Source organism: Triplophysa rosa, linkage group LG23 (genome assembly GCF_024868665.1).
Source record: "Triplophysa rosa linkage group LG23, Trosa_1v2, whole genome shotgun sequence".
In the NCBI taxonomy this organism is placed as follows: domain Eukaryota; kingdom Metazoa; phylum Chordata; class Actinopteri; order Cypriniformes; family Nemacheilidae; genus Triplophysa; species Triplophysa rosa.
The window spans coordinates 6,956,046-6,976,331 of record NC_079912.1 but is presented as its reverse complement, the minus strand read 5'-3'; the positions used below and the strand labels follow the sequence as shown (position 1 = coordinate 6,976,331).

The 20,286-nt window shown below is 36.5% G+C and overlaps 1 protein-coding gene across 3 annotated transcripts in view; it reads left to right on the top strand.

Annotated features, from left to right (window-relative positions):
* The first annotated feature begins 104 nt into the window (after nucleotides 1-104).
* Nucleotides 105-20,286, top strand: part of wdr37 (WD repeat domain 37) — a 34,442-nt gene continuing 14,260 nt past the window's right edge. The window contains exons 1-13 of one of the 3 annotated variants that reach the window (XM_057322685.1): nucleotides 105-315; nucleotides 1,761-1,865; nucleotides 2,767-2,945; nucleotides 5,146-5,242; nucleotides 6,097-6,192; nucleotides 6,461-6,525; nucleotides 9,804-9,887; nucleotides 13,185-13,320; nucleotides 13,519-13,590; nucleotides 13,749-13,793; nucleotides 14,546-14,622; nucleotides 15,232-15,466; nucleotides 15,552-15,693. In XM_057322685.1, coding sequence (XP_057178668.1) covers nucleotides 2,808-2,945; nucleotides 5,146-5,242; nucleotides 6,097-6,192; nucleotides 6,461-6,525; nucleotides 9,804-9,887; nucleotides 13,185-13,320; nucleotides 13,519-13,590; nucleotides 13,749-13,793; nucleotides 14,546-14,622; nucleotides 15,232-15,466; nucleotides 15,552-15,693 — 1,187 coding nt within the window. In that variant the 5' untranslated portion in view covers nucleotides 105-315; nucleotides 1,761-1,865; nucleotides 2,767-2,807. The remainder of the gene's footprint in view (nucleotides 316-1,760; nucleotides 1,866-2,766; nucleotides 2,946-5,145; nucleotides 5,243-6,096; nucleotides 6,193-6,460; nucleotides 6,526-9,803; nucleotides 9,888-13,184; nucleotides 13,321-13,518; nucleotides 13,591-13,748; nucleotides 13,794-14,545; nucleotides 14,623-15,231; nucleotides 15,467-15,551; nucleotides 15,694-20,286) is intronic. The other 2 variants (XM_057322684.1, XM_057322686.1) reach the window with 2 other exon arrangements.

The window sequence follows — 20,286 nt, the reverse complement described above, 5'->3', positions numbered from 1 at the left end:
TCTGTATTGGTTTTTTTTAAACATATTTACACTATTCCTTTATATTTGTATTTGTATTAAAAGAAGTTTGTGACTTTTATTTTGAAGTATAACGTCCGGTCAGAGGCCCGTCTGTTGTGGCTTAATTTCCTCTCGCTCGCTTCACAGTCTGCTGACAGTATCGGGCTTGATAAAAACATCTGCGTGTCAAAATCCCGGTTAATGTCTAAACACATATAATCAGTGTGTTTGTGGATCATGCTGGAGGAGTCACAAACACAGCAGCGCACCATCAGCGAATGACAGACACTGAGATCATCTGATTCGGTGATAAATGTGAGTATTATTGAGAGCAGTGCCGCTAATGTTATGATATTGCAGGATTAACGTAACGTCAGCTAACTGAGAGTCATTACAATCTGATATTATTATTTATAACCAAACAGCCGCAGTTATAGACAGATCACACCAGTGTTTTGTTGTTTCATCATGTTGTACTGTGTTAGCGGTGGGGTAACTGAGCAGGCCAGTTGACCTTGCATCAGAATGTTCGTGTGCGCGTTTACGATCACCTCATTTCACTTATGGCAGATCCTTTTTATATTTGTGTGTGACGTTTTGTATTGTTATTTTGCATTGGTGTGTTGGTCAAGGTTTCTTGCACAAAAATATAGTTTTTCTCGTCCATATTCAACGCTGTCTCAGACCCTTGAAATTAAATGTCTGTTGGGAATATCATACTGCTTGCTCTGTATATCGCACTGTGTGGTGTACTGTATACACAATATGCCACGTAAAAATACTTGAAACAGTGTGCAGTAATATGCCATATAGTCGTCACATAACATCCTCAAATGACGTCCCTCACGAAAATACGCGAATGTTTTTTTTTTGTACCATACAAGTACAAACCATTTTACACCATACAAGATTGCTACACTTTTACTATAATAAAACTATGAGTCATTTTATAAGGCACCTGTCATCTTAAATTTTGTTTTAATGGGGCTGTTTCCCAGGTCTAGCCCTTAGTTAAATTACGATATTTAAAGGGACAGTTCACCCAAAAATGAAAATTCTGTCATCATTTACTCACCCTCAGATTGTTCCAAACCTGTATGCCTTTATTTGTTTTGCTAGACAGAAAGGAAGATATCTGGAAGAAAGAAACCGCCCCAATATGTCTTAACATTTGACAGAAAGGATTAGTAAAAATGACTTGTAATATATTGCTTAGCCTTAGTTTCAGCTTATCCATTGCTCTGGAAATAAAGTGTTGCAGTGTTGGATTCAGCATTTCTCTGCATTTTTGTGTGCTCCTCTTATACGCCTTACAATTTTGCAAAAGTAATACATCGGCCAGGTATTTCACAGACACCAAAACTGCATGTACTCTGAAAGGTATTTTTAATGTTAGTGTATTTTTAGCGATTTTTATTGTAAAAGATTATGTCGACATGGTACAGTGCATTGAGCTGCTTCCAACATGAACTGCATGGCTTAAGGCCGTCATATAAGGTTAAAGGCATGATGCTGCAGGTTCGTACTTTTTGCATGCATTTTTTTTACTACAGTTAACTTGGCAAAGCCAAAAGTTCTAAACCCACTAACCTGATCACCTAATACCTGTCTGTTTTAACTCCTCTATCCACGCACATGTTCACATAACCTCTTGTTATTTTAGGTTGTGAGAATGCTGTAAGATGCACTACATGCCTGCAGCTTTGTCATTCATCATTGTCATGTTTGTGAACCGATAGATGGTGTTGTTTTGTGTTCAGTGCTGAAGACTGCGGCCCCGGGGCCTCCTGCTGTGATCTTCAACACTTTAGTGGTCGTCTGAGGATGTGTCTGCTTTGTTTATCATTGACTGCTCTCCATGCCTGGTATTTGTTTTTCTTTTGCATGCTTTTTAATTACCGTTATGTGCATAAAAAATCAATAAAAATCAAATTTATTTTGAGATGCTTAGGCTGACATTAACATTTGTCTGTTATTTTTGATAACTGCTTGTTTGCTTTTTTTATGAGGATTTTTCATGTTGACATCAACTTTCCTAACATATCATTTGAGGTACATAGAAGGACACCTAATGCATGTACTAAAAACTGTAAAGTTTTGGATTTAGTTTTTCATTATGACGTATGACATTCATAACTCATAATTAAACCGCCACCAAATAACTGCAACGTGAAAAAACTCATTTAAATGATTGATGATAGAAATAAATCTAAAACAATATGAATATGTCATGAAGAAATTTAAATCAAAATACAAACGTTTTTTTTCTATTTACTGTTATATTAAGAGTATATATATATAAAAACATTATATTTTTTATTCGTATTACTGTAATGCAAAACAAATTCTCTATATCTTTATTACACTATTTTAAAATACAGTAATGACAATACAAAAAAAAACCCTAAATGACCTATAATGTCTTTATTCCTTTTTTATTTTGGAATAAAATTTGTTTTGTTGGTCAGATTTTGTGAAATTGACCCTACAGTGTTGAAAGATCTTAATGAAATATACAATTAGATTCACCTGCAGAGTAAAAGCATCCATCTCTTCAGACATTCCACAAAAGCTTCATATCAGTAATTCATATAAACTTGACTACTATTAAATCAATACTGAAAAAAAAAACATTTCATAAACCAGAGCTTATTATACATCCAGCAAACCATTAACCATCGAATCCATGAAAAGGTTCTTGCGCTTTGAACAAAGGACATGTTATTCTCCAGTGAGACGGGGCAAACCTGCCGTGTGTTTGCTCAGTTTCAGGTAGGAAGCGTGTTGGGGGACGTCACTGAGGAGTGATGCCTGTTGAAAGTGGAAACAGCGCAGCCGCCCGTCAAGTTAAACAGAAGCGCAAGTCGCACAGTCTCTCCATTAGAAGGACTAACAGCACCGAGCAGGACAGACCAGGCATGCAGAGAGACATGCTGGAGGGCCAGGTATGTCGTTTCACTTGTTTGGGTGCTTTAGTCTTTAAAATCTGCATGATCATGTGACTCAGGGTTGATGATTACAAACAATAAAAGGAACGTGCTGTTGTTTTTTAGGTGTATGGTCAAAAATGACACTGAGCCTGTTCTTCGGCATTGTTTTTAAATCATTGTGCTTTGGATTTGTACTGTATGCATCAGTTTGTATTTACCATTTCAGGAGATGATTAAATGTGTTTTATGTTAAAAAGCCTATCTAAGCTTGATCAGTGAAGTTTTATTGTCGCCAACTTAAAGGTTTTGTTAACTAAACATATAAACACAATGAGTTAAACTGAAACAAATCTACTGTTTTCATGACTCCAAAACTACCTGAATTAAATGTAAGAAAACTTTTTTTTTGCTTATGATATACAGTATATTTTTTCAACCTTAACTACTTACTTCAATAAAAAGAATATGCCGGTAGATAGTGATAACAGAAGAGACGGCCCTGAGAATTTAAATGGCAGTAAGCGGACAATTGTCAATACTGTCAACAACTCTGGCACTCATAAAATAAAAAAAGAAACTAGAAAATGCAAAAAAGGGGAAAATAATTAAGGGTAAATTAAATATCAAGACCGATAAACCCAGATCAGCGTTTTTATTGAGAGCGATTCGGTCTATTTGAATCTAAAGAGGTCTATATGCTGGTGTTGTGATAAAAAAAGAAATATAGTCAAAGTCCAAGCAGAACCTTGTGAACACAAATGATAAAAGTTAAGCATTACTGTCAATGTGTAGTTCCTCCATTGATTGAGTGCTGCAATGTGTCCATGAAATTCAGATCCCAAACACACAACATTTGTCAAACGGGTCTGTTATCAGCGGACATTCCTTATGTAAACATTACCGGAGTAGGTTAGTGATAGGAGACGCCTCTGTTCATCTAAATCAGGTTTCAGTTTCACATTAAGAAGTTTTAAGAGAAGTTCATCTGCTTTTCTGGCATATATGAAGTTATTTGACAAATGTTCTGTGGAACACAAAAGCTATTTTGAGAAATGTCTCAGTTTTGTGTCCATTTAATGGAAGTCAATGGGGGTCAAAGTTGTTTGGTTACCAACATTCTTAAAAATATCTTTTTTTGTGTTCTGCAGAAGAAAGAAAGTCACACAGGAGAAAATGATGACAGAATTTTCATTTTTAGGTGAACTGTCTAGCATGAGATGCTCTGTTGATAGCTTCATCTGTTTTATTGATACTGAACTTGGGGAATCTATTCTGTAGTTTGTACTCTCCTGACCCTTCTATAGTCTATAGTCTCATCCATTTTTAAAGAGCGACCCACGCTGGGGTTCGATTGTTCCGTCTGTTCCTCTGTAGGGTTCATTTCTGATTGGCAGTCCTTACTGTAAACCGTTCACTGGATTTGGACTATACGGCCTTTCATCCTCTCAATGCCGTCATTATGTCCAGTTGCTATGGTGACCACAAGTTTTAGGATTGAGCAGCTTTATAAGAATAGATGGCAGGTCGTTGTTTCTCTCTCTCTCTCTCTCTCTCTCTCTCTCTCTCTCTCTCTCTCTCTCTCTTCTCTCTCTCTCTCTCTCTCTCTCTCTCTCTCTCTCTCTCTCTCTCTCTCTCTCTCTCTCTCTCTCTCTCTCTCTCTCTCTCTCTCTCTCTCTCTCTCTCTCTCTCTCTCTCTCTCTCTCTCTCTTCTCTCTCTCCACACACACGTGTTCATGACAGTGGAGAGTGGGTTACGTGGGTTTTTATACTCACTGTTCTCACTGTTACACCCTTGTGTAACAGCAGCACACCTTGTTCCACAGCAGTTAATATAGATACAGTAGCCAGTCTGTAAAAATGGAGGCGAGTTTAATAGTTTAGCTGTGTTTTTAATAGCATCCCGTCCAGTGTTTCTTTGTGCAACAAGCTAAATAAGTGTGTTCCTTAAAATATAACGGAAATTATTGTTGTGAAAGCTAAGAGTAGTTCTTTGATGTTTTTTTAAACACATCATCTCTATTTCCCTTTTTTTTATTATGTTATTATGAAGTAGTTAGAATGCATAGCTAGAACCTATAAAATTGTATTAGAAATTTGCATTGTAAATAATTTACAAGAAATTTAAGAAGAATGGCAGATACAATAGGATCTCAATGTCACGTTTTTATAGTGTTATGTCTTAGTATTTGCATTGATGATTTTACTCAATTTTTAGGAGTCCAAGTTGCCGATGGCCTTGAGGAGTAACTTGCTGGATCTGTTTGGACAGATTGAACGCGAGTTTGAAAATCTCTACATTGAAAACTTGGAGTGTGAGTAGTGTTTGCGGTAGTTGACACATCTGCATCATATTGTTCCAAATGACCTAATGCCACGATAACAACACACAATTCTAAAATGAAAGAATTAATGCGACAAAAAAGCAACTACAGTTGCTGTTTTCAATTACAGTTATAATAATACTATAATACTATTGGATGCATGATATTGTCAGCCAATAATGGCTCATAAATTGAATATCAGCATTGGCCCAACAAAGAAAATGATGCTCATGCTTTGCCGATACGATGATGTGTTACACGCATTTTGTCTACTTGCATGTGTCAGTTTGCATATGTACAGTGTACAGTAGAGTGCTATATACTGTATGTCAGCTGGATCTTGAATGATAAAAATGTCTTCATGATCTGCCTTTACAAGGAGATGGTTAGAATTGTGCAGCATCTTCACATTTAAAAGTGTATATATATATATACAGTATCTGTATCACAGTCATTGCAGTTATTGCTAATCACAAAAGTTTAACATTTGCGTGCGTTTTAAAGTCTTACCCGTTTTAAAATGTCAATTCTTTTACTTCTGATGATAAATGTTCTTCTGACCAATAATTAAACACACACTGACTGACTTGAAAAGTTCTCTTTCGTGTCTTATTGCACTTAAACTGGGTGATTTACACATAGAGTTATGTCAAAAACACAGAAGGTTCTAGGTTCAAGTTGAATACAAGGGACCTCTTTAGAATCATTATCCAAGGCTTAAACAGCATTCCATTTTTAATAGCTTTTATGGTTTTCACATAAACAGTATAAAACAGTTAATTTGACAGAATCAGTGTTTTAGTTTTTCAGTGATTACAGTGCAGTGTCTGACCTTGTGTGTACAGTGAGGAGAGAGATTGAATCGCTGAATGAACGTTTGGCTGGAGAGGGACAGACTGTGGATGGAGGTGATCCCAGTAAAGGAGCCCTGAAAACAAAAGGTACACAAAACAAAACTGACATTTAGCACTTCTGCTACCATAATACAGACTTATAAATAAATAATAACATTGGCTTTTGATGGTTCAAAGAGAGACTATAAATTCATACCTAACTTGGTGTTACCTGATATTTTATGATGTTATTTACCTGATCAATATGCTGTTTCATCCCAGATATTTTTATTCTGAAAGCGACTCAGTTTTTTTTCAAGCCTTTGTTTTTCCTGCATTATAATTGACAGTAAGTTATTTTATTTGTTGTCCACAGCAAGTCACAGCACAAGTCAACTGTCCCAAAAACTGAAGACAACATACAAGGCCTCTACAAGCAAGGTGAGTTTTTGTGAACTGAGAAAGGCAACACACACTGTCATGTTATTCAGAGTCAAGCTTCGAATATTTCTCCTGGTAAACAGCACTAATCTCTACATAAAGCATTAATATTACAGTACAAAGTCTTGTTATTTCAAGTCGGCAAACAGATTTTTCTGCTTCACATATGCAAATCCTTTAATCAAGTTAGGGTTGTAAAAAAACTACAATTTTAACAGTTAATGGTCAACATTAGGGTGCAACAAAGCCCTAGTTAAGAAAAGTGTTGTGATGATAAAAATGGCAATGTCACAGTTTGTTTGAAAGAAAATGTTAAAAGTTGTTTTGCTATAAAAACATTAAAATAAAGGCCTCACACTTTTACCTCACTTTTACCTCACACTTGTGGATTTATAGACGGTTTCAGCGGCGACAACATAAACAAACGTTATGTGGCCCAAACTAAACTTCCAGTAGACTTCCGCAAAGAATCTATAACTGTTGAGTAGTTAATGTAATTTAATACAATTAATATGCAATAATTTTTTTAATAAAAATTAATATGAATACAAATTAAATATAATATCAATTGTTATACAGTACAGAAGTTAACTTCAGGCCAGGCGTGTGCGTACGATGAAACCGTCTATGCACCACTTCGCAAGATGTAAACACTGGCTGGTCCAGCAGCACTTCTGGTTTCATTTTTTTTTATATTACTGTACATATATAATTATATCTAAAAGATATTTGTTTAACATTTTGTTTTGGCTATAAATGCCCTATAGGGCATGTCTAAAGCAACATACAGTAATAGATATTAGGGCAAAAGAGTGAGGGTACACTCGATATTTTTTAAGAACGCCAAGTTTTCGTTTGATGTTTTAGTACAGGCATATTTATTTTTACATGTGACAGGACAGTCAATACGAGCAACTGTTCACATCCTTCACATTTATGGATGCCAAAATGTGTGCGCTAGACTACATACACTATAATATGTTTATACTACAGACTTTCTGCATCGCCCCCCTTTGCCAAGCTAACAGTGTTTTTTCTTTGGCCTTTAGCCCCAAATGCTATCTCTACACTTATTTGACAGTTACTTAAACCACTTCTTGTATTCAAAAAGTGATGATGTTGGTATTAAATATGACCCCTATCCTATTTTACGAATCCTACTATGGTAAAGGGTTGAGATGATGGTCAGCAATCCTTACTGTTTGGTATGCAGCCACTATATTTGTTAAATGTTGCTTGCTAAGGAGGACTGCAAAGTAGGCTTCTTCAAGAATGCTTCCAACATGGTGAATGTTCTAGTAATGACCCTGAGTGACCATATTATAATTCGTAATTTTAGTCGGGACCACTTCAACCATTTTTCTGATCTTTGATCTTTGACTTACATTTACATTTATTCATTTAGCAGACGCTTTTATCCAAAGCGACTTACAAGTTGGGTAAACAATGGAAGCAATTGGGTCAGCATTAGGACAACAAAAAGCATAAGTGCTATAAAACATGTCTCACAAAGCCTAGTACAGCGTACAGAGCTAAGTTTTTTTAAGATTTTTTTTTTTACATGTAGGGATGTTACAATTCACTCAGCTCACGACGCAATGCGATTCACGGTACTGATCTCACGATATGATTTTTTTCACTGTTTTTTTTTTTTTTCCAAAATGAGTCGAGACAAATTAGAACTGAAAAAGTGGCCTTTTATAATTTCTCAAATGCTACACGATTCTTTGTCAAATATAAATGTTTTATGTCAAATAACTAAATTGCAATTTTAAAACAAATTCCATATTAAATGGAATATTTTCAACATGTTAAGAAATATCATCATAACCACATTTCCCAAGTTTGCAATAAACACAGCGGCCCCTGTATGGAGCGATTTTAGTCTCATTAATTATTCACGCATAAAACAAGATACACACATGTGTAAACAGTTTCACATGAATAAAACCTAATTTACGTGCACAAAGTATAAATATACATTTACAAAAAGCAATTCACGTGCGTAAAACAAAACTATTTTCGCAAACACACCTTTTGCGCAGTTTGACTTACTTCCTTACTTGCCAATTTACTGATTTTTCAGCCCCCTTAAGCGAGATATTTTCCAGAAGGTGGCTAGCTACAAATCTATGCGCCCATACAAAACAATGTTTCCAAGAACTAGTCATTTATTGTCCTTGTTCATTTAAAACATACATTGTATGGACATACAAACATGAACACATCTCAAACAGGCACAGTTTGTTATCCAGGTGGATTTTAGCAGTTTAGTGGAAGTGACTGCTGGTTGTGTAGTTTATCATGTTCACTCACTATTTCATACTTTTTTTCTACAAAATAAGTTAATAAAAACAGATTTATTGCGTGGCTGTATTATGTTTTAATACAGCATCACAGCTCAGAGAGTAGATTAGCGAAGCTGTAGAAGCAAGCCTTTAGTGCTAACACTAGTGCTCCTTGAGTACTGTGCTCTCCACGATTATGATTGGTTGAATGGTAAGGTTGGATCTGATTGGCTAAAGATTGACAACCCATGTGGGAGGGGTTGCGCTGCCAGGAGAGTCTCAAAAAACACACACACACATCCAAGCCGATTCACACGTGAGTGACAATTTGCACATTCACATAACACGATAAACGTGTACATTTTAAACTTTCGAAATATTTGTGCACAGTCGTATGTTTGCGAAACGTACTTTATGAGAAAATAGTTTTGTTTTACGCACGTGAATTGCTTTTTGTAAATGTATATTTATACTTTGTGCACATAAATTAGGTTTTATTCACGTGAAACTGTTTACGCATGTGTGTATCTTGTTTTACGCGTGAATAATTAATGAGACCAAAATCGCTCCATACCCCTGCTGTTCAAAACATATATTGCGATTCATTTAACATCTCAACCGAATCGTCACATATACTCGATTTTCAACAGACTTACGGTGAATCGTTACATCCCTATTGATTTGTAATATTGAGGTATTAGCGGTAATTTTGAAATTCTTAGAACAAGCAAATTCTAGAGGTTATTGAAGTGTTTTTGTTTGATTGACGTTTGTGACTTGATGCCGTGTGGAAACATTTGTTCACATTTCATGCACAGTTGCTTTATCTTCAGTCTCAAGTGTCGTTTGAGATTCAAAATGTCATCATTGACCTCATCTTATTAGATGACTATTAGAAACAAGCACAGTATTTAGCCTGTGTCTGTTGGTGGATTAGTGAATGACCTCACGGATTAAAATTGTTCTTTTCTCTCGGTCTCACTGATATAGCGCTCAAATTCTTTCCCGGGGAAAGTAGGTGGACCTCGCAACTTCAATGTGGGGAACTGGGAGTTATGGGGTGGAGACTCTTGGGTAATTCACTCCTCAGTGTGCCAAAATGCATGAACTATCCAACAGTTGGGGGTCATAACCCACTTTCTCTCACATGATGATGTGCTTTGACCGTGAGATATCTGGCTAACTGAACACTAACTCAGCATATCCAAAACTAATATAGACATCGAGTAGCAACAGCAAAGAAAGAAAACTTGCTTACAGGAGTTCTGTAGAGTTGTCTTGGCTTTGGAAACTTGTTTGATAAATGCTGTTCTCCCTGCCAGCAGCAAATGGATCCCATTAAAACATTTGGCCAAAGCAAATTGAAATCTTGAATTCGTTCAAGATTCTGGTGCTGTGTCAAGCTTCTCATTGGATGATGTTTTCATGGTAAGGGCCAGTCAGAACATGAAGTCAATAAGGCATAAATGTTCTATCACCAGTAAGAATCTTGCACACAAACAGGGCAAATATGCAAAGGCCAAATATCTTGATGGTGAGCAGGGACAAAGTGTTGGCCGGGAACAAGCAGGGCTGTAGACAATATCAAGATATTTATACACACCTGACACAAATGACTCTTGGTCTTGATTTTGTGAAATTTGATCTTCTAACAAACTGACAGCAATGTTTTCTTTTAATGATGTGAACTCATCACGGTTTATAAAATGAGTTGATCCCCCTGCTGAGTAGTTCTGTAAAATGGTTTCCCTTATACAAACCCTGCCCTTCAAAACTCTAGACCATCCAGAAGAAAAAAACACAAAAATATCCCATTCAATTGAGCATTAGCTTGTGTTTCTTGTGTAGTTTGTGTTGAAAATGCTCTCTTTATTGTAAGAGTGGTATTGATAATCTAATCAAATTGAAGGATTTCGGACGCATACTTTTTCCAGAGTGTAGTAGTAAACATTTTATTAGATTTACATATGTGGATGGATTTATATTTATGTTTACGCAGACATGCATATACTTATATGTATGACATTTCATTTATTTATATATTTTTCTTTAGTAGGCTGTTTTTCCCACAATCAATCATGATTTGTGATCTAACTGAAATACAAAAATATGACATTTTCAAACGTTGGTCAATGATCCAAAACAGGTATATGAAAAAGCTGATGGTTTATATTTTTTGAATTAGATTCTTTGAGATTTCTTTCTAGGAAAATTCTTTTTAGCCCGTTACATGAAACGCTATGCATGGTTTGTTAATATTTATTTTATTTTCAAGATTTTAGAACGTAAGATTTTTTAAATCATTAGAATGTTCTATGCTGGAAATACATGTTTAGTGTGTATTTTAGTCTTTTTTTTTTATTCAAATCAACAAATAGATCATTGTGTTTTTGTATATGACTAGCATAGTAGTATATGTACATTTTAAAGGGTACATGAAAAAAATCTTTGTGGACATGTTTGGTCAAACGCCATGTGAAAAGTGAGCTCGATCAATTTCATATCATTCATATGTTTTGTAGAAAATACATTTAATGTCAATTGAAGAGCATTTTCACAGTGTTGAGACAGGTCATTGTGCTTGTGGTGTTTGATCTTACCTTCATTGAAATTGAGAGTTTAGTTTTGCTTATCAGTAGCTGGGCTTCATATTGACGTGCTTGCATACCTTCCTCAGTCCATCGCGCTTATAGATGTCATCTGCTTTATGTGATGCCAAAACATTTAATTTAGTTAGAACAATGTACCTCAATACTTCTTTGTTTTAAACATGACATCTGAAAGGGATGCACTGATATAATAATGTTATACTATTAGCCAGTTGTGTCATGGCTATATATTTAAAACAAGCAAATGGCATGCATATTTTCTATGTAAAGTTATATACATTTTTAAAGTGAAATCAAGCATGAAAACATAATATTTACTATATTATTGGCCATATTAGACAAATGCTGTTAATTAATAATACTAATAAAAGTTGCCCAATCACTAAAATATTGTGCATCACTAAATACAAGCATTGCTTATTTATTTTGTATTAATAATATGTGAACTTGATTTTGTTGTCATTTGGATAGCACATAGAATTTACGTTGCAATCCTTATTTTTGTTGTGAGACCGCTATATAAAATTGATGAGTTCATTTACAAAAACAGATAACTCCAATTTTTTATTTTCAACATATTTTTTATTGTGCATTTGAAGTCATATCAATCAAACTGCAGCCTTGTTTTTTTCATTAAGTAATAATAACTCCAAAAATACAGCTAACTTACATAATAAAACATAACATGATAAAAAAAACATAATCTGTTTTTGAAAATAAACTCTTCGATTGTAAATTGTACAATACTCTATAGCTGTATGTGGTAAAAAAATAAATATAATATATAGTTACTTTAAAAAAAATCCCTATAAATTTTTGATTGTTTTAAGGTTAATAACTGCATGAATTAAAATATCTATATAATGATCTGAAAATTTGAACATTGACTGAATTTTTTTAGGCAGGACGTTTAGTCTTTTATCCTCATACACTTGTGGCCTTATTAGCAGGTAAAAGCCTAGTCAGTATACTGTAAAAAAAATTCAAATAACAGTTTATTACTGTACATTTTTCCTGTTTCCAGTTTTTGACGGTATTTCCAAAATGTAAAAATAGAAAACTGTAAAAATACAGTAACATTTCGTAAAATTAATTTTTGTTTTGGACATACGTGAAAACCTGTAAAAAAGAACAGAAAAATTCAGTAAAATGACAGGGTTCTTTTATAGTGTAGGTTATAGTCATAACCTGACTAGGTTATTTTCAACCCAGCGTTGGGTCAAACCCAGGCGTTAAGTTAAATTAACCCAGACAATGTTTATAGTGAAGTGTTCATGTGAGCAATTTTGTGGATGTTACTATGTTACTACAATCACTAAATTGTACCTTTTTCAGAACTATATATTGTGTTTATTGTGATTATATATAAACGATTAATACAAAGTGTTTTCTAATTCCTTTCTATGTCTGTCACATTTTTAAAAGGTAATTTAATTTAGTTCAGGTTTAGTTATCTGACTTTTGTCACCTTTATACAATGATGAAATTTTGATTTGCTATTTTTGTCTGGATGTTTTATTGCAGAAGTATTGACTACACTCTCATAAGGCTTGTTTGAGAGACTGTATGACTGAATGCAGCGTGTTCATACATTCCAGCAGTATAACCACATGGCGTGTGTTATAAATGTATAGATGTTGAGTTATCCCCACGCTTCTGCGCTGCTTATGTCGCTTTGTAGTCACATGTGCGTGAGTGTTATCTTCGTGTTTGTGTGCTTAACATCTGATCGCGTGCTAACTTTCCTCCATCCGGCCCTCAGATCGTGTCCAGTTTCAAAGCGACCACGTCACGTGCCGTATGTCAGCTGGTGAAGGAATATGTGGGTCACAGAGACGGGATATGGGATCTGGCCGTCACCAGGGTTCAGCCGCTGGTTCTGGGCACGGCCTCAGCCGGTATATCACAACTACACTTACCTGTTTATTCATTTATTTATTGTTCTTTTTTTGGTGACAAAACTAGAATTCGAATAAAATAATGCATCACATAATCCGTTATCTCATATTCATCAGATATCGCTAAACATTTGATTGTAATTACATTAAACAGTTAACACACAAATAATAAGAATGCATTTGGTCTGTGATGTCTAGATCATTGTTCCATGCTGTGGAGTATAGAGACTGGAAAATGCCTATTGAAATACGCTGGTCACGCTGGATCAGGTATGTAATGCTTGCGTGTATGAGTATGTATCACGTGCTGATTATTGAAGTGTAAATATATTTAGGGATGAATGTTTTCAGATATCACATGGTATTGGTTTAGTTTGTGTTTACACTCTTGTGTCTAATGACTGTTTGTTTGTCTGCTGTTCCTGCAGTCAACTCCATTAAGTTCCACCCTACAGAACAGATGGCACTTACAGGTATGTCTGTCTACACATTAAATAGCTTGTTTTGCAATAACAAATGTTCTCCTGCATTAACACATCAACATGTTCTTCTGTATTTAAAAATAACATGAAATTAAGACCCACAAGACCTTGAACCCTAATTACACAATTACCTAATTAGACTGGGTTTATTTTGGACTTCTAATAAATAGATACCGGGAATTAAAAACCTTGCCTTAACTTTATGTTGTTCCAAACCCACATATTACACACATTTTGCCATTTATGTTATTCTAAATTGTTGATTCTTAACGGGATAGTTCACCCTTAAATAAAAATCAGTCATCATTTACTCACCCTCATGTCATTTAAAACCTGTATATGACTCTTTTTTTTCCCCCGTGGAACACAAAATAAGATATTTTGAGAAATGTCTCGTTGGTTTCATAGAATGGAAGTCAATGGGGTTCAGTGTTATTTGGTTACCAACATTCTTCGAAATATCTTCTTTTGTGTTCTGCTGAAGAAAGAAAGTCATACAGATTTGAAATGACATGAGGGTGAGTGAATAATGGGTGAACTGTCCCTTCATTGGTGTCATCTACTGGCCATAACCTTTTATTAAACATAAAAAGGGGTGTGTCTAATTTTTCGCTTTATAAAAATCACATGATTTGGGCTTCAACGGCCTGTAATTTTTCCACACCAATATGATGATAAATTACTGTTCTGTTTTTAATCTGATACTCACAGTCCATCTGTGTTTATTTTGTGTTGCCTGACAGCATCCGGGGACCAGACTGCACACATCTGGCGTTACATGGTACAGCTGCCACTTCCTCCGCCCCCAGCTGACATCAGCGTGAGTGTTAAAACGCACACACTCTTATATTTCTGATCTTTTTTTATTTATTTAATGATGCTTCTCCCACCTCCATCGCAACACTCGCATATCCGACCCACATCTCTCCTCTAGAAATGTGAATCGGGAAGAAGGATTAATGATTCGGGTTCTGTGACAATTCCTTTAATGATTCTTTAAGTGTTTTTAAAGCACTCCCACAATAATAGTTTTTTAGGCTATATAACTATACACTAAACATGTTTTTTTATACTAATTTGCATATGTTTTATATTGTTTTAATGTCTTCTAAATAAGGAATAGTTTACCTACAGGAACATTCTGTTTTTATTGATTATTATTCATGTTGAACATAAACAGACAGTTTTAAAATATGTTTTTTAATTGAGCAAAATATAAGAACAATTTTTCCATTCCTAATCCCACTTGACATCTGAGTGACTAAATCATGCTGTACTCTTTAAATAATCATTCAAGTGTCTTTCTCATTTTTTCCCCATCACTTTTCCATTCCTTCATTAAGTTTTCAGTAAGTATGTAGCTCAATGTATTTTTCTAAGCGATGTTTATTTCGACATTTTGTTGACACCCATCATCTCTCTAAATCAGGCCTCGCTGGAAGACGATGTGGATTTCTCCGATAAAGACGAGGCAGACGGGGAGGCAGACGGGCCCAATGAATGCCCCACCATCCGTGTCGCCACGACAACCCTGAAAAGCCACCAGGGGGTGGTGATCGCAGCCGATTGGCTGGTGGGCGGAAAGCAGGTGGTGACTGCGTCCTGGGACAGAGCTGCCAACCTCTATGATGTAGAAACCTCTGAATTGGTGCACACCCTCACAGGTAAAATATTCTGGGCTGTTTTGTGCTTTACTGGTTCCAGTGGTCCCACTGCTTCAGGCTCATATGTACGAGTGTGTGTTTGCAGGTCACGACCAAGAGTTGACCCACTGTTGTACTCATCCCACCCAGCGTCTGGTGGTGACCTCATCCAGGGACACCACCTTCCGTCTGTGGGACTTCAGAGATCCCTCCATCCACTCAGTCAAAGTCTTCCAGGGGCACACAGAGTGAGTCACCCACAGGTTTATAGTTCATAGGATTCATTATGAAAATACCATCATAAATTGCACTTGTTCAATCAAACCACTAGATAGCAGTGCAGCATTTGCAGAAATTGTATTGTATACCCTTTCACCTTACTTTGATTCATCATCTTCCTCAAACTGAAATTTAAAACCAACCATCTTCCGACTTTGTTTAGCATTATTTTCCATGTCCCCCCTGTTTCTTTTCCCAATTTCAAGAACAATCCCTCTTGCTCTGTGCTTTTTTGGTAACGTGTAAAATCAGTCGTCTGAGTTCGGTTAGTGGTGGTTAAGGCAGATATGAGGAGGCGCTGAAGTCTTTGATTACTGGGATTACACGCCGCTCATTATGTTCAAACCCAACATGTATAATTCCGTCAGATCCCAGCGTAATGCTCTCAAATAGACAATTGGCGTAATGAGATTAGCCTCCGTGCTAGTGCACGCTTCCCACTGTCAGCCGCTCTGTGCAAAGTCAATTACTGTCTTTAACACTCAGTGAAATGACAGGAGACTCCATGCCTCTGTATGTCTGGTGAAGAAAACTAGATTATCTGAAGCGTATGTATGTCATTCAGATCAGTCATTATTAAAGGGGTCAGATGTCAGTAGTAGGGATGGGCGATATGGCCCTAAAACTCTATCACGATAATTCCTGGTATTTGTTGCGATGACGATAAAAATGACGATATATCCATAACGCCATCCACCGCTGTTTTTTGCATCAAGTGATAGTAGCTGCATGTAGTCTAGACCCTCAGAAAAACAAATATTATCAAAAAGTAAAACTTACCCCAAATCAAACAGCTCCTAAAATATACCTACAGTATTTTTGTAAATATAAAATATAATAGTGAGATTCGACTTCAAAAGGTTGTAGTAAAGAAAAGTTAAATGAACTAAAGCTCAATAAACACATCATGTCATACCTAAAACTGTATATATTCTATTGTTGGATGGAAACGATCGATCGCATCAAGCTGTCAATCACACTCTCTTGAACTGTGTGAACCTTCTCTTCTCACAGCAACATACACTGAATCTGTCTATGACTCGCGCTACAGAAAGAGAACATAAAAATGCGGATAAAAGAAATCTAATTAAATAATCCATGCTTTTATACGCTCATAAACGTATTTAAAATAACGTAATACAAACTCGCATGTGTACTCGCATGTGTACTGTATGCTGTGCGCGCTGTGTCGCTATGAAAGCACATGTGGGCGAGAGCTGCGCACGGGACGCTCCGTTCATCCTATATATAACAGGCAAGAAATCATATTAAACAATTTGCGCACGCGCGCATAACATCTAACGAATGTTTAAATAAATACTTTTAGCCAAACTAAAAGTCGTGGTGTAACGTATTATGACTATCAACGAATACTTAACAAACAAATGAAATAAAACGAAAGTGAAACTAAACATTAACTCAGATGCATCTACAGTGCCAACCTAAACGAGATTTAGAGCTTTTAGTGCAAACTCTTTCTCAGCTTCACGTCCGCCCTCCGCTATACCCGTTTTCACTTCACATATGAGTTGTGAATGGGTCTCACAAAGAAATACGTCATCAACTAGAATTTATCGTTTATATCGGGAAGACTAATTCCTATCGTGTGGGGAATTTCTACCGGTATATCGCAAACGATATAATATCGCCCATCCCTAGTCAGTAGTTAGGTACAACAGCAGAATTCCTTTAGCGGAGACTGCATTTAAACAAAAAACATACGTGAACCTTATATGAAAAGTGAAATTCAAGAAAGGTTTTGCCTTTCTCACTCTTTTTGAGTATGTAGGTGCATAACACACACACCGCAGTGTAAATAAATAGAAGGTGTATGTGATCTGAAAATGACACCAGAACCAAGATTCATCGGGGAAAAGATACCTCTCCACTATCACTGTGTAGTATGTGCACTCTGTATTCACCGTGTGAGGTTTGAAAAACTTCATCAGATTGATTTCAGTGCTGTTAGAGTTGATAAGATGCTGTTAAGTTTTGGGTTACTGAATTCACCTACCACTCAGTGTTAATTTCGTTAACGAAACTATGACGAAAAGTATTCGTTAACGACATGTTTTCACTGACGAAAACGAGACGATAACTAAATAAAAATGAATGCATTATAACGAAAACTGTAATAAAAATATACTGAAATTTTCGTCAACTAATAAAAACGAGAGTAAAATATTCTTGTCCTACCTGGTGGACATCAGTTTGCGCGCATTTGCTCATCTCATATAAGCGGAAGAGAGAAGTCTCTGGGAGAAGGGGAAGCACACACATATACTGTATTCTGTGTCTCCACGAGGTTTACAAAGAGTCTTATTTTCCTTCACGATCGCCAGTAAAACGCCGCAAACTTGAAGCGCGACTGCAGGCGAGTCACCCCGAAACACATTACGAAGGAGCACAAAGGTTTTTATATGCCTATGTTAACTTATCCGCTAACACGAGCTGCTGCATATCATGAAATGCAACATAGAGTCAGCCAAAAGAAACCAGCGCTGTCCTCTACTGATTATAGAAGTGATGAAGTGAGTCAAACTGTACATTCCAACCAAATATGTAACATGTTTGCATGACTAAAGAAATGTAATACAATTTATATAATATGTCTTTTTGAAAGCTATTTCTCATTCATTGCTGTCTCAAGCAAAGACAGTGCAGCTCTTACTTCAAAGAGGCATGCCATGAGCCAATAGCCTTTGAGTGTGAGACCTGTCAGAGCGTTTCATTGGTTGAATGAACTGAATGAGCACGCCCTACTTAACGAGTCAATTGAGTCAAATGGGATTGAATGAAATGGAACATGTCGTTCATAGTCTAATATTCTGTGTTCCAACAATGCAAATCTAGTTACTGAAATTTTCTGAAAAATAAAGATAATGACCTGGTTTAATTTCATTCTAAGGTGAAGTAAATTATGTCAAAACAGTTGAATCTTTGTATGGAACATTTAATTACACCAAGTAAATGATTTAAACCATTTAGATTTTAGTAGACTAAATATAATGTATATTTATTAGACTAAAATGTTTTTCATATTTCGTCGACTAAAACTAGACTAAAACTAAAATGATGGGGTCGACTAAAATGTGACTAAGACTAAATTGCATTTTCGTCAAAAGACTATGACTAAAACTAAATCAAAATTCTCTGTCAAAATTAACACTGCTACCACTGAGCCCTGAGCCACATAAATAAATCTGATATATAAATATGAACACCTGTGAAAACAGATGATATCCTACAGACATTCAGGTGTTGACAGTAAGGATGGGCCAAGACCATAGACTGTATATGGACGTAGTGTCCGTGACGTCAAATGATGTTTTATTAACAAAGTTCGGGAGGAGTATGTGCAGATAACTAACCCGGCTGGCTTGCTATGACCAATCTCACCATTCAGGTAATTAACCAGGCTGGCTTTCCATGACCAATCTCACAATTAGATAACTAACCAGGCTGGCTTCCAACAACCAATCTCACCAATTATCTTTTAGCCTGGGAGAAAAACCCCTACAAATAGACAAGATGCCTTACCCTCATTCTCTCTACGTTTTCGTAGCATCCCTCCTCCACCCCAACTCGTCACCATCAGCCTATTTCACCACAGCATAACAGGGGGGAACGACCTGAGTCCGGGCACACACAGGACCCAGGGCCCTCTCCCCGGACAAGGGGCGGGCGCTCCGAGTTCGGAGGAACCACCGAGCTCGGAGCCCTCTCCCCGGGACAGCACGCCAAATACGCATAATATCCGTCCCCCATCTGTGGTTATTATATGCGAGGTGAACTCGTGAACCGTAGGTTTTTGAGGAGCTCTTTGAAGCTTAAAGTGGGCGTAGCCGGCCGTCGCCATCCTAGCAGGGCGTCACTCCCGGATAATAGAAAATGGGCAAAGAGGCGGGACGTGGTTGGAGCTGAGGCGCCTGGTTTGCTGAAACCACTTGTCACTCAAGTGGCCACGCACCTTATTTGCAGAATGTTAAGGCTTAATATAAGTTAAACGGGTGAGTTATAAAAAAAATCACCCTCCTCACAGTTGTCATGAGCTATATGGACCAAAATAATTTTTTGTACCAAGCTTACACCCGTTTTTTCTTCTGTAAAGTTGCCCATTTTAACATGGGGCACAATGAGATTCTACTCTCTTTTGGAATCAGTCTCTAGTGGCCAGTCGGAGAATTGCAGTTTAAGTCACTTCCGTGTTGGCTTCACGAGAGAGATCGGAAGGTTGCCGCTTGGCCAAGACCAGTGTGAGAGTTTTGGTCAGGAACTGTCACTTGCCCTTGAACAATTAGATTTTTAAACTATTTTTATTGTTGTCATATTGTGCGGATTTAGTTGGTCACTGAAGGAACTTTTTCCAGCAAAATTACTTAATATAGGCCTATACATTTAAAGGTGTCATTGATTCAGAGTATTCTTTCCTATCATCGCTGTTCTTCCGAAACCTCTGATATCCAAATTTGCTGTTTTTCAGGGGATGAAAAAAAACCACCTTATTTTTTAAACAATTAAATACTGTGTTGTCAAACTTGACAAGCACCTTTTAATATACT